Below are 14,772 nucleotides of genomic sequence, written 5' to 3'. Positions count from 1 at the left end.
TCAAACCTTCACTGCATAAGGGTCGAGCTGACTATGGTTTTGGGTTTGTAGGGCAAGAAGGTGTGGAGCAGCGAATTCTTCGGAACTGACCAGAGTTACTGATGAAAGCAGAAGTTAAGGGTTTTTGGTCACACTGTCCCAGTGACAGGTGGAGCACAGGGCCCAGAGTGGCAGAGGAGCCTGTGTGTTCTTTCTTATGTATGCTTGTGTGTATATGTATGCACACACTATAGGAATATGTGGGGCCCTCTAAGTGTGGGACCCAAGAAGAGCCGACCTACTGCTTTTTACCACCCTCAGGTCTCTCTCTGTCACCTGTATCAGCCATGAGTCCCCAGGAAGCATCTACTCAGCGACTCCAGGACCTGCTTTTAAGAGGCCCTAATCCTCTTGTGTTTTAGAACAGAGATACTTGATGTATAGGCTACAGACTGAGAACTATAGGACCAGGAACATTTGCTGGGTGCTGTAGACACTGTTCTAAGTTGGGTATTTTATGGGAAGAATGGTACCATAAATGGCCATGGAATGTTCTCAGAAATGGCCTCCACCTCAAAAAAAAAAAAAAAAAAAAAGATAACCATGTCTTTTAGATGTGGTCAGTGGACTACAACTATCCAGATAACCTACTGGTGATCATTGCCCTTGGTTCCTGCTGCAAAACCTCAACTGTTAAGAACCTTATTTCCTACTTCATCAGACAAAAAACCTGAATTCCAAGGAATTTTCTGAATGGATGGCTGCTGTCAGCCCTTTGGGCAAGAATATTAAGGGATAAGAATTCCCTTAGAATCCCAAGGAATTGGGGTGCCTGGGTGGCTCAGTGGGTTGGGCCTCTGCCTCCGGCTCAGGTCATGATTTCGGGGTCCTGAGATCGAGCCCCGCATCAGGCTCTCTGCTCGGCGGGGAGTCTGTTTCCCCCTCTCTCTCTCTCTGTGGACCTCTCTGCCTACTTGTGATCTCTGTCTCTCTGTCAAATAAATAAATAAAATATTTAAATAAAAAAAAAAAAAAAAAAGAATTCATTCTCAGAGAACCACAAACACTTCACAGGAGAAGAGGGGCTATACCTGAAGGGCACAGGAAAGTATCTGTTCCCTTACCTTGTTGTAAGTGTAGGGCGTTGGCGAGGTAGGTATGATGCCAGATTTCTCCTTCTGGTGCCTTCTCTGTGCCTCCAGTACCTGTCAGAGTCAGACCAAAGGGGACAATTTACTGAAGACCACGCCAATGACCTATAACTTGAGAAATAATGTTGAAAAAGAATGCTGAAAGAGAGAAGACACTGGCAATTTTGACAATTAAAAAAAAAAAAAAAAAAAAAAGACCCTCCAGAAAATACAAACTTTCAAAAACCTCTTAAAACCAGCAATTTATCAGTTTTTGCCCAGGTCAAGGACATGAAGATCAAGTCCTTGGAAGAGATTTAACTCTTCTTCCTGCCCATCAAGGCATCCAAGGTCATGGACTTTTTCCTAGAGATACAGACATCCCTTACGCCTGTATAAAAGCAGACCAGTGCTGGCCAGTGGATCAGATTCAAGGTACTTGTTGCCATCAAGGACTATAACAGTCACGTTGTTCTGGGTATTAAGTGTTCAAGGAGATGACCACTGCCATTCATGGGGCCATGATTCTGGCCAAGTTCTCCACTGTCCTCTGACTGGGAACCCTGGGGGAACAACACTGGTGTACCCCACAGATTCCTTGCAACTGCAAGGACGCTGCAACTCTGCACTGGTCTGCTTCCTCCTCGCGCCCAGACCCATGCTAAGGTCTTGCCCCATGCCCACAAAGCTGCTAATGGCAGATGTTGACAACTGCCACACCTCAGCCAGGGGCTGCAATGTCACCTGGGGCAACTTTGCCATCTCCAAGACCTACAGCTGCCTTACCCCAACACTCTGGAAAGAGACTGTGTTCACCAAGTCTCCCTGTCAGGAATTCACTGACCATCTTGTAAAGACCCACATCAGAGTCTCCATGCGGAGGACCCAGGCTCCAGCTATGGCCACCACATAGTGTTTTTATACAAGAAGAGTAAAGCGAATTAATTAAACCTGAAAAAGAAAATACCATTTATAATAGGACCATAGAATAAATCTAACAAAGATGGGAAACACCTGTACACTGAAAACCACACAAATATTGCTGAGAAAAACTACAGGCAAAAATGAATGGAGAAATACAGCTTGCTCATGGGCTAGAAGGTTCAGTATTGTCTAGATGTCAGTGTCCCCATATTGAACCATACCTCTAAAACGACCCCAGTCAAAATCCCAACAGACTCCTTTATAGAAATTAACTGCTGATTATAAAGTTTATAAGGGGGTGCCTGAGCGGCTCAGTTGGTTAAGCATCTGCCTTCAGCTAAGGTCATGATCTCAGGGTCCTGGGATTGAGCTCCACATTGGGCTTCCTGCTCAGCATGAAGCCTGCTTCTCCCTCTCCTCCCCATCTGCGTTCTCTGTCACTCTCTCTGTCTCTCTCTCTAATAACTAAAATCTTAAAAATAAAAGCCTATACGGAAATGCAAAGAAATTAAAATAGCCAAAACAACTATGAAAAAGAACTAAGTTAAAGGGCTAACTCTACCTTATCTCAATAGTTATTATAAAGTTACAGTAATCAAGACAGTACAGTACTGGTGTAAAGACAGACAAAGAGATCACTAGAACAGAACAGAAAATCCAAAATTAACACACATTCAATTGATCTTTGACAAGACTCAAAAGCAATGCAATGGAGAAAAGACAGCCTTTTCAACAAACGGTACTGGAACTGGATATCCGAATGCTAAAAAAAAGAACTTAGATCCATACTCATATATTATATAAAAATTAAATCAGCAGGGCGCCTGGGTGGCTCAGTGGGTTAGGCCTCTGCCTTTGGCTCAGGTCATGAACCCAGTGTCCTGGGATAGAGCCCCCCATCGGGCTCTGTGCTCAGCAGGGGGCCTGCTTCCTCCTCTCTCTCTGCCTGCCTTTCTGCCTACTTGTGATCTCTCTGTCTCTGTGTCAAATAAATAAATAAATAAAATCTTTTTTAAAAATTAAATAAAAATGGATCATGCATATACATGTAAAACCTAAAACTATAAAATTTGTAGGAGGAAATCTTGGTGATCTTGGGTGAGACAAAGATTTTTTTACATAGGAAACCAATAGCTGAGTCCATAAAATATTTTTAAAAATTGATAAATTGTGGGGCACCGGGGTGGCTTAGTCGGTTAAGTGTCTGCCTTCAGCTCAGGCCATGATTCCTGGGATCGAGTCCCGCATCAGGCTCCTTGTTCAGTGGGGAGCCTGCTTCTCCCTCTGCCTGCTGCTCCCCCTGCTCACACTTGCTCTCTCTCTCTCTCTGACAAATAAATAAATAAAATCTTTAAAAATAAAAATCTTTTTAAAAATCAATTAATTCATATTAACAAAATAAAGAAGAAAAATATATTATCAGCCCAACAGATGCAGAAAAAGCACTGGACAGAATTTAGCACATTCCCTTTCAGTAAACTAGAAATAGACAGAAACTTCCTCAGCCCGAAAAAGGGCATCTACAAAAATGTAACAGTTAATATGGTTAATGGTAAAAGACTGAGCATTTTTTTCTAAGATCAGGAATGAGGCAAGGATGTCTGCTCTAATCCCTTATATTCATCTAGTGGTCCCAGCCAGTATGTAAGACAAGGAAAAGAAATAAAAGACAAACATACTGGAAGGAGCAAAGTAAAACTGTCATTATTCACAGATAACATGACTTTATATACATAGAAAGTTTTAACAAATCTACAAAAATATCTATAATTGATAAGTGAATTTATCAAGATAAAAGGAATCAAAAGTCATTTGTACTTCTACAAACAATCAACAACTGGAAAATGAAATTGTTAAAAATATAATTTCCAACAGCATCCAATAATATGAAATACAGGAATAAACTTAAGAAAGTATGTATAAAACCTATGCACTAAGAAATATAAAATCTTCTGAAAAAAATTAAAGACCCAATAGAGAGATCTACCATGTTCACTGATTGAAAGCCTTAATAATGTTAAGACATCAACTCTCTCCAAATTCATCAGCAGATTAAATACAATTCAAATCACAATCCCAGGAGAAATTTTCTATTATAGAGAAGTGAATTCTAAAATTTATAGAAAAGTGCAAAGGGTTCAGAATAATCAAAACAATTTTGAAAAAGAAAAAAATTGAAGGACTTCTTACACTATCTGATATCTAAGGTCAAGACCTGATAGAAAGCCACAGTGATCCCACATGATATAGCTGTAAGGACAGGCCAATAAGCAGAATAGAATAGACTAACGCCTATATGGTCAATTGATTTTGTTTTTTAAGATTTTTATTTATTGGGGGTGCCTGGGTGGCTCAGTGGGTTAAGTTAAGCCTCTGCCTTCAGCTCAGGTCATGATATCAGGGTCCTTGGATCGGGCCCCACATCAGGCTCTCTCTTCAGCACAGAGCCTGCTTCCCCCTCTCTCTGCCTACTTGTGATCTCTCTGTGTGTGTGTGTCATATAAGTAAAATCTTTAAAAAAAAAAAAAAGATTTTTATTTATTGGGATGCCTGGGTGGCTCAGTTGGTTAACCGTCTGCCTTCGGCTCAGGTCATGATCCTAGGGTTCTGGGATGGAGTCACACATCAGGCTCCTTGCTCAGCAGGGAACCTGCTTCTCCATCTCCTTCTGCCTGCCACTCCCCCTACTTATGCTCTCTCTCTCTGACAAATAAATAAATAAAATCTTAAAAAAAAAAGATGTATGTATTTATTTATTTATTTGAGGTGGGGAGGGGCAGAAGGAGAGGGAGAGAGTCTCAAGCAGACTCCACATGGAGTCTGATCTGAGGCTCAATCCCATAACCCTGAGATCATGACCTAAGCCAAAATCAAGAGTGGGATGCTTAACTGACTGAGCCACCCAGACCCCTGGTCAACTGGTTTCTGACAAAACTTCAAGATAATTCAGTTCAACAAAACTGTAAGGTAATTCAATGATACAAGGTTATTCTTTTCAACAAATGATGTGGAAACTTGACATCTGTAAGGAAAAGAAATCTTGACCCTTATTTTACATACACACACACACACACACACACACACGCACACACACACACACACCACCCCTCAAATGAATTACAGTCCAAAAGGTAAAGGCTAAAACTATAGGGGTACCTGGGTGGCTCAACTGGTTAAGCAGGTTAAGCATCCTGATCTCAGCTCAGGGTCATGAGTTCAAGTCCTACGTTGGGCTCTGTGCCCAGCATGGACCCTACTTAAAAAAGGGTTAGAGGGGAGAGGCACCTGGGTGGCTCAGTTGGTTAAGTACCCAACTCTTGATTTTGCTCAGGTCACAGTCTCAGGGTCATGGGATCACGCCCTAACTCAGGCTCCATGTTCAGTGGGGAGTCTGCTTCTCTCCCTCACCCCTTGCTTACTCACGCTCTCTCTAAAATAAATAAATAGGGGCACCTGGGTGGCTCAGTGGGTTAAGCCTCTGCCTTTAGCTCAGGTCATGATCTTAGGGTCCTAGGATCAAGCCCTACATCAGGCTCCTTGTCAGCAGGGAGCCTGCTTCCCCCTCTCTCTCTGCCTGCCTCTCTGGCCTACTTGTGATCTCTCTCTCTCTCTCTCTCTGTCAAATAAATAAATAAAACCTTTAAAAAATAAGTAAAATAAATAAATCTAATTTTTTAAAAAAGCAAAGACAATAACCTTTAATAAGAAGCCATGAGAAGGGGCGCCTGGGTGGCTCAGTGGGTTAAAGCCGCTGCCTTCGGCTCAGGTCATGATCCCAGGGCCCTGGGATTGAGCCCCGCATCGGGCTCTCTGCACAGTGGGGAGCCTGCTTCCCTTCCTCTCTCTCTGCCTGCCTCTCTGCCTACTTGTGATCTCTCTGTCAAATAAATAAATAAAATCTTTAAAAAAAAAAAAAAAAGCCATGAGAAAAATCTTCATGTACATGGGTATAGAAAGACCTCTTAGGAACAAAATCACCAAACATTTAAAAAAAAAAAAAAAAGTGGGTGAGGGGTGCCTGGGTGGCTCAGTTGGTTAAGTGTCCAAATCTTATTTTCAGCTCAGGTCATGATTTCAGGGTTGTGAGATCAAGCCCTATGTCAGGCTCCATACCGGACACAGAGCCTACTTGGGATTCTCCCTCTCCCTCTCATCCTTTCCTCTTTCCCTCTCTCTCTCAAAAAAAAGAAAAAAAAAAAGGATGAATTGGATTTGATCAAAATCCAATTTTGATTTGCCACTCTGCCTGCCACTCCCCCTGTTTGTGCTCTCTCCCTGACAAATAAATAAATAAAATCTTCCAAGAAAGTAAGGAAATGAAGAAGGAGGCCACCAGCCAAAGAATGCAACTGCCTCTTGAAGCTGGAAAAGGCAAGAAAATGGATTCCCCCCAGAGATTTCAGAAGAACACAGTCCGGCCTTGAGCCATTTCAGACTTCTAACCTCTGAAACTGTGAGGAAATAAATGTGTTCCTTAAGGCACTAAGTTTGTGGCAATTCATCACAACAGCAATAAAAAGTAATACATAAACACAACAAAGAACTTGTATCTAGAAAATAATAACTTCTTATACCTCACAATTATAAAACCAAAAATGGGCATGTAAGATTTATATCCGTACTTCATGGGTTATTGTAGAAAATGTTGTACCCATATTTCACAGTAGAATATCTAATAAACACATGAAAAAATACAGAACAGTAACCATTAAGAAAACATTATAATTAAATCCATAATGAAATAATACTATGGACTTACCAGAAGGACTAAGATTACATATACTAACGAACATGAACTGACCGTAAGAACATGAAGAAAGTGGAACTCTTATATATTACTGGGGAAGAGGTAAAACGGTACAACCATTTTGGAAAAGATGGCCCCCAAAACTTGTAAATGAACGTTCCTAGCAGCTTTATTCATAACAGCCAAAAACAGAAAACCCAAAATGGCCATCAGTCAATGAATGGATAAACAAACATGGTTTAGTCCTCTATAATAGAACACTACTCAACAACAAAAAAGAACTAACTGGTGATAGATGCAGCAACGTGGATGAATTTCAAACACATGTTGAGCAAAAGAAGTAAAACACAATAGGTAAGGGCGCCTGCGTGGCTCAATGGGTTAAGCCTCTGCCTTCGGCTCAGGTCATGATCTCAGGGTCCTGGGACTGAGTCCCGCATCGGGCTCTCTGCTCAGCACGGAGCCTGCTTCCTCCTCTCTCTGCCTGCCTCTCTGCCTACTTGTGATCTCTGTCTCTCTGTCGAATAAATAAATAAAATCTCTAAAAACAAAAAAACAAAATACAATAGGTACATGAGTTCCATTCATATGAATTTCTACAACAGGCAAAACTAAGCCATAAGGACAGAAAGTAGATCAGTGGTCACCTGGGGCAGACTGACTACAAAGATACATAAGAGCTCCCGACATGATGGAAATGTTTTATACTTTGATTATGGCGGTGACCATGCAAGAGTATCTGTTTGTCAAAAGTCATCAAACTACACTTAAAGTAGGAGTATTATATTGTACACAAATTTTACCTTGTTTTTAAAAGAAGCTGATTTTAAAATAAATGCCTGCACCTAATTAAGCAGACTGCTGGTTTCCGAAACTGAGCCCTCCCCTTCCCATTGGTAATACATGCCCGCTTGTGCTGTCAAAGAGAACATGCCTACAGACAGCCCAGTGATATATCCTGTGGCAGAAAGAGCAAATGCTTACCTGAGGTGCAACATAATAAGGGGTGAATTGGGGTGTCATCAAGTCACCTTGGTCAATTTTGGCAAATCCAAAGTCACACAACTTCACTGGGGCATCCTGTAATAAAATAAATGGGAGTCATTTCTCCAGAATCCTCAATAAACACTAGCGGAAAATCCAGGTGGAAGACAGGTTACCTTGAGCTCTCTTTCACAAGTTTCTGGCTGACTCTCAAGCCTATGAATAGCATGTCCTCACATCTGAAGAAATGATTCAGACTGAGGAATTTTTCTTACTATCACAGAGGTAAAGAATTTCTCCCCGCCCACAGTTGGCTTTGTTTCATGACTGGTATATGCAGTACTAAAATCAAGATCTTAGCCAACTGTCCCCTGACTCTATCTACTGGCCCATCGTCTCCCATCCAGGGTGCGATTTCACTTTTAGCATCAGCTTCAAGACTCCCAGAGCAACTTATTTGTTGGAACATGATACACGGGGCAGGGGGTGAGACTGGAGAGAAAAAAACACCGTATCAGTATTAACAAACAGCAAATACAACTGTTACATTTCAAGGTAATATTTGACATCTTACAGACTCCTGCCCCTCTCCAAAGCACCTCCAAATCATATCTAAAACCTAAAGTCTTACAAATGCATATCAGTACCATCCAACATCAATGCCAGGGGTATAGCAGAATGTCTCTGAGCCTCCAGCAAGGAAACGAGTGGGGAAAGTAAGCTGCTGGAAGCACTTTGGCTTCAAGCCTCTTCACCATGGATTCAGAGAACTCTGAATCTACAGCTACCCACCCATTCCCAAACGGTGTTGAGAGTGGCAGCACTAAAATGCAGAAAAATAAGTCATCTCACCAACGAGTTATCCTTGAAGAGCAGATTTTCAGGCTTGAGGTCTCTGTGAGCAATGTTTAACAAGTGACAGTGCCGTAGAGCCAAAGCTATCTGGAAAAGGACATAATGGAGCAACGATATCTTAGAAAAGATAGCTCTTTAATACCTCTGGCTTAGTGAACTCAGGATATTAAAAAAAAAAATCCTTAATTAAGTCCATTCAGACTGTGGTTGGTTTTCAATTTTACAGCAGAAATTAAGTAAGACTTTGGGTACCAAGAAATAGAAATGAATTCAGCTTAGTTTAGCTGCAACCTGTATTTCATTAAACAAAATAAGTAAATAAATAAAACAGTAAAACACTTCTTTGTCCAAGTAAACTGATGGTTAAATCCTGTACGAAATGGGAAGGATGAAATGCTTCCAATTCCACTCCTCTGAGATGCAACCAGCACGGCAGAGTAAACTCTGTGCCGGGCAGTCTTCAGCAGGCCTGGGCTCCCCCAGCGAGGCAGCGGGCACTGACAGCTGGCTCCAGAGAGAACCGCACTGTCCGGGGGCTCAACTCCAGGCTCTGCCTTCAAGAAAAATGGAAAGCCGCTAACTGCGTATTTTCCCACCTGATGGTCCAGTTTGCTCATCTCATTTGCTGAAATGAAATGTCACCTGTTTAGGTGGGTTGGAAGGGTTTTTGTTTTATACGAGATTCTCAGAGTACATCCTAATACTTGAAACTTTGAAAAATACAAGATGGAACTGTTAAAATTAAATAGAACAAATTCTACCTGTTCTTCAACTCTCAGTATGGAATTGTCTTGGCATTCCAAATATCAGCTCCTTCCTCCCAGAAAGGAGTTGTCAAAAAAATGCCTGAGGCTCCTGCACACTGCCAGGGCTCACAGCCAATGGGCTACCTGAAGGGCAAGTCCTCCACTAACACCATAAGGGGCTCCTGCCCAGTTAGCAGACTTTAATAGGAAGTCTTGCTTTAAGGGAGAGAAAAATGCTTGAGGCTCATGGAAAATTTCGAAGAATTTTGTATTTAGAGCAAACTGAGCTCTGATTTCTTCTTTTTTCCTTGCTTGCTTAGCCTGAAGATAACGCTTGTGCAGTTAGCTTTTCACCTCCTCAAGAGGTTATTTCCAGTTAGATTCCTAGTACCATTTGTGACATAAATCATTTTTCTAGCAATAAAATGTGATGTCAAAATAGAGAGACTATAATCAGGAATAACCCAGAATTACAAAGACCTTAGAATTCTATTAAAATCTGATGAGGTGACTCATAAGCAAAAAAAATCTTGTATACAGTTGTCCCAGAAGATATTTTTATCCCAATCTTTCAGGTGTTATCAGTAGCAATTTATCTCAAAGTCCAACAGTGCTTGGACACTATGTACTCAAAGATATCTACAGTCTACACAGGAATTAAAAGATTACCTTCCTTTCAGAGTTTATTTAAGTTTTATAATAGGCAAGCAATTGACAACCACTTAAAAATACAGCCCCCCCCACCAAAGCATATAAGGGGTCACATTTCTCCTGTCAAAGCATCTTTTCTGATTACATAACAAAGCAGGCAATGAGAGATCAAATAGAGCTTTTCTTCAAGCTTTCTTTTATTCCCCCCAATGAAATTGTGCTTGTTAACCAACGCTGTTGGCAGTTTGATTGGTACCCGGGGTTAACTTGCCTGCTTTGTTACTTGGCTGGCTTGCTTCTCTGTAAAGTGCCGGTGCTGGCTGATTCTGTGAAATAGCTCTCCCCCTTCCATCATCTCCATTACAATTAAGAGTCGAGCCCTGTTTGAAAGCATTTGATTTTGTTAAATTAAAAAAAAAAAAAAACTGAAACATCAAATAGCTAACCTAAAGATACCTATTCTACAAAGTGTGCAACTACTTTCTAAGTCTAGCCCTACCATGCCCCTTGGAGTTGGACCCCTTGTCACTATGAACCGGACACTACAGATAAGGAATATCCTTCACCTAAAATTTTCTAGGAAGCTAAAATGAGAGTAAAATCATTAAGTTCTGAAGACAATGATCCTTTTGAAGATACTGTACTTAACTTGTTATTACTAGATATTAAGGGGAGGGGGGAGTGATCCTTTAAGTGACATGTTTTTAATATTGTATTTAGGGCACCTAGATGGAAAGAGTATTGAAAACAGAATATGACTTTGTGTAGGACATGAATTTCAACTTGGCTGGTGTTGGGCTACCCTGGTTATTCACTCTCATTCTGTGTCTGTGTCTCTGTCTATGTGTGTCTCTCTACACTCCTTCTCCCCGCTATGCTAGTTTTCCATGTGACCCACAGCATACCCAGCAAGACAGCTGCTGGACAGGGTTACACAGGTACTAAAGAAAAGCAAAAATTCTCATGTTGTAAAAAAAAAAAAAAAAAAAAAAAAAATCGGAACTCTGGTTACCATTCATTCTTTGATATAAATGCATCCAGCTTCTATCCAAATGCTTTCACCAACAGAGCGCAGTTGTGAGACATAGTCATAATTTCCCATTTGTTTTTACAAATCCATCTTCCTTCTCCACCTGGAAGACTCCTACCCACGCCCTTCAAGTCCTAGCCATGACATAAGCACTCTGTGAGATACCTCACCTCCCCAGCCTATGGTCAGCAGCTCTCTTCTCCTTTATAAGCTCAAAATATCTTATGGAGGCCTCTTCTTGGTGCCTATAATATTGCTATGATGATAGGTTTACATCTCGGTCCCCAGTAGAAATCATACCTTATTTAACTTTGAATTCCCTGGAAGACACTTAGAATGCCACCCAGTGGGCTTGCCAAACATTTGTTGGCTAAAAGAATAATGTTGATTTCTTCCTTTAAAAAGAATGTCAGACTAGGCAATAAGGGCTTGTTGCCATAGCAACTCTAAGCCAGTGCCTAGTATTATCTGGTCCCCTTTCACTAATTTGAAATAGAATCTGTTTTAATTCCACACTACATACTTTTTTTTTTTTTTAAGAGGAAGTAATCACAATAATCAGGGGGTACCAGAGAGTAGATGGGGCAGAGATGAAACAAGACTGGCAATGAGTTGGTAACTGCTAAAGCTGGGTGATGGCTACCTGGGGATTCATTATACAATTCTGTCTGCTTTTACAAATGTTTAAAGATTTCCAAAATAAAAGAAGAGAAGAGAGAAAGAGGGAGGGAAGCAGGCAGGCAGGGAGGAAGGAGGGAGGGAGAGAAAGGGGAGGGCAGAAAAAAACAGCACAAAAGAGAAGAAAACCCCACTATACCTTGGTCTACATGTAAAGAGGAGGACATGTGGTGATCACCTCCATGCGGTCTTACCTGGGGCTGGACTCATGAGGAAACTGTACACTGTTAGCAAACACTTCAATAATTTGAACTATATTTGGGTGTGTGGCACACATCATGTGCAGACGTACCTTAAAGAGAACAGAGGAAACATACCACCTCACCAACAGATTTACTTTCTGCTGCCCCATTCATTAGCAAATGAAAATCTGGCAAATAACTTATTTTGTTTCAGAAATTATTCATATATCTCTAAGCAAAAGAATACATCGTCCACTGCACATGTTACTAGTATGTCTTCACCACACCCAGATGACTTAAAACAAATGTGTATTTTTTAGAACTAGAAACACATCCTCACAGCCCTCCTGCAGCACACTTACAAGACACTAGTCGCCATTCTCTACTCCTCAAGGATTTTGTCCAATAAGTACAAGTTGAGGTAAACCTGAATACTTCAGGGTATAAGAACCACATTAATTGAAAAAGAACAAGAGGTAGTTCAAAGAAGTAAAGACTGACAACCTTTGGGACCACTTTGTAATGATAACAGGAATAGGAAAAAGGGGTAAATGTGGATATAAAATTCTTTGTGCATCTCTGTATTCCCTCCAGGAAGCTGCCTTACTTGTAAAAAGAATACTTCATAGGCACTTCAAATATTTAGGCAAACCAAGGCAATAAAGGGTCGTACCTCATTTCTAGCTTTTGGACGATCAAAAAGAATTTTCAGTGCAAACCGTTCTTGAGTAGATTTCTTTACACAGACTCTAGATTTGGAGGGAAAAAATTCAATCAGAAATCATCTATGTTACACTGAAAACTAATTTAACAAGTTTGTTCTTTTAGAATTGTACTTCTAATCAAGAATATATCTGGGGGCGCCTGGGTGGCTCAGTGGGTTAAGCCGCTGCCTTCGGCTCAGGTCATGATCTCAGGGTCCTGGGATCGAGGCCCGCATCGGGCTCTCTGCTCAGCAGGGAGCCTGCTTCCCTCGCTCTCTCTCTGCCTTCCTCTCCGTCTACTTGTGATCTCTGTCAAATAAATAAATAAAATCTTTAAAAAAAAAAAAAAAAAGAATATATCTGGGTGCATCCAAACTTGCCCTGAGGGCTAGCAGGTGGAGAGGCAGAAAAGCCATTTCACCTTCCTGGCGTAGGCCTCAGCTCCTGAGCCATGTGGAAGCAAACTGAGGACAGCCAAGGAAGGAATGGCCAAGGATGGCCTCTGCCAGCTAAAGGAAACTCTCATGGTAGCTCCATAGTCTCAATATCCCTTTCTTTCTTTATGAGAGAGAGAGAGAGAGGGAGAATAGGGGTTGGGGCAGAGGGAGAAGGAGAGAATCTTAAGCAGGCTCCACATCTAGGGTGACCCCAACACAGGGCTCGATCTCACAACCCTGAGATCATGACCTGAGCCAAAATCAAGAGTCAAACACTTAACCAACTGAGTTGCCCAGGTGCCCCAGTCTCATACCATAAATGATTCTATGTTACAGATCATGTGAATCAGTCATTTAAATATATTTCTAAATGGATGAGGAAAAGTCTTACATAAGTACCTCCACTTGTTAAATTAAAGCTATTTCACAAATCTGGCACACCTGATGTTCTAAAGTATGATGTATGTCAAAAGGCCCTTTGCAGAGTAATTCTGCCATAGTTTGCACGTGGGTCTCTTACCTAACTGGACCACTAATTCCAGCTCCCAGCTTCTGAGTCCAATTGATATTGTATTCCTCTAAAATGGAGGTTTCCTATTAAAATAGAAAAGGGAGGGGCAGACAATGATTCTCCAATTAAAAAGCTGAATAATTGAGTAAGGTGGAACAGGTAACCTTATCACTCAGGATCTCATTTTCCTTCTTTCTTTTTTTTTTTTTAGATTTATTTATTTGACAGAAAGAGATCAAAAGAAGGCAGAGAGGCAGGTGGAGAGGGAGGAGGAAGCAGGCTCCCCACTGAGCAGAGAGCCTGATGCGGGGCTCGATCCCAGGATCCTGAGATCATGACCTGAGCCAAAGGCAGAGGCTTAACCCACTGAGCCACCCAGGCACCCCAGTATCTCATTTTCTAAGAGAAACTGATAAGCAGTGCTTTGCATTCTTTTGGCTTTATAATTAGGTATTTCTTCTAAATGACTAAGTCAGGCACCGTTTTCCAGCAAAAAAGAAAGCAAACACTTTTGGGTAAGAAGAAATTCTTCAGCTCACCCACAAGATAATGTTTTTCAGGGGTTGGGGGAGTGTGAGAGGAAGATATTCTTTCAAAATGTTTCACTGCTGAATATTCAATTGCTAAAATGAAATGGTCAGTGAATTTTCTGAAGTTCCAGAAAGACTGCTCTGACACAGTCTTCTATGATATAGAAGGCCTATATCCTTGAAGAAGTTGATCAAATTGTTGAAATAACTAAATAAATTGAGACTTTTAAAAGTTCAAATAAGGTAGTAGTGACTATAATAGTAAATTCATCTAATTTTTTTTTAAAGATTTTATTTATTTATTTGACAGACAGAGATCACAAGTAGGCAGAGAGAGATAGGAGGAAGCAGACTTTCCGCTGAGCAGAGAGCCCGATGCGGGGCTCGATCCCAGGACCTGGGACCATGACCTGAGCCGAAGGCAGAGGCTTCAACCCACTGAGCCACCCAGGCGCCCCAATTCATCTAATTTTTAACAGCATCATCTTCAGTACAAAAATACTGTCATATTCACTGTGTAACTACTTTTTTCCTACTACTACTACTACTTTTTTCAGTTGTTTTATTTAGTTTTAATAGCTTTCAATAGTTCCCGATACAGCCTCTATGATTTAGTGAAAGTTTTTATGGAATTCCTGTCTAATCACTATATGTTGAGCTTCTGTTGCCATAGGCTTTCAGGCA

The 14,772-nt window shown here is 41.1% G+C and overlaps 1 protein-coding gene and 1 pseudogene across 4 annotated transcripts in view; one reads left to right on the top strand and one right to left on the bottom strand.

The window, feature by feature from the left end:
* The window catches only part of MAPKAPK5 (MAPK activated protein kinase 5), a 36,767-nt gene that overhangs the window by 9,107 nt on the left and 12,888 nt on the right, over positions 1 to 14,772 (bottom strand). For all 4 annotated transcript variants that reach the window (XM_047698342.1, XM_047698340.1, XM_047698341.1 and 1 more), the window contains 7 exons: positions 13,568 to 13,641; positions 12,580 to 12,655; positions 11,919 to 12,016; positions 10,288 to 10,396; positions 8,617 to 8,706; positions 7,765 to 7,860; positions 1,104 to 1,184 (listed from right to left, as the gene is read on the bottom strand). In XM_047698342.1, the coding sequence (XP_047554298.1) occupies positions 1,104 to 1,184; positions 7,765 to 7,860; positions 8,617 to 8,706; positions 10,288 to 10,396; positions 11,919 to 12,004 (462 nt within the window). In that variant the 5' untranslated portion in view covers positions 12,005 to 12,016; positions 12,580 to 12,655; positions 13,568 to 13,641. The remainder of the gene's footprint in view (positions 1 to 1,103; positions 1,185 to 7,764; positions 7,861 to 8,616; positions 8,707 to 10,287; positions 10,397 to 11,918; positions 12,017 to 12,579; positions 12,656 to 13,567; positions 13,642 to 14,772) is intronic.
* Positions 1,103 to 2,394, top strand: LOC125082580 (40S ribosomal protein S2-like; annotated as a pseudogene).

The sequence above is a fragment of the Lutra lutra genome, chromosome 12 (assembly GCF_902655055.1).
Source record: "Lutra lutra chromosome 12, mLutLut1.2, whole genome shotgun sequence".
NCBI classification, from domain to species: domain Eukaryota; kingdom Metazoa; phylum Chordata; class Mammalia; order Carnivora; family Mustelidae; genus Lutra; species Lutra lutra.
The sequence above is the reverse complement of the archived record's forward strand: the minus strand, read 5'-3'. Positions and strand labels throughout refer to the sequence as shown.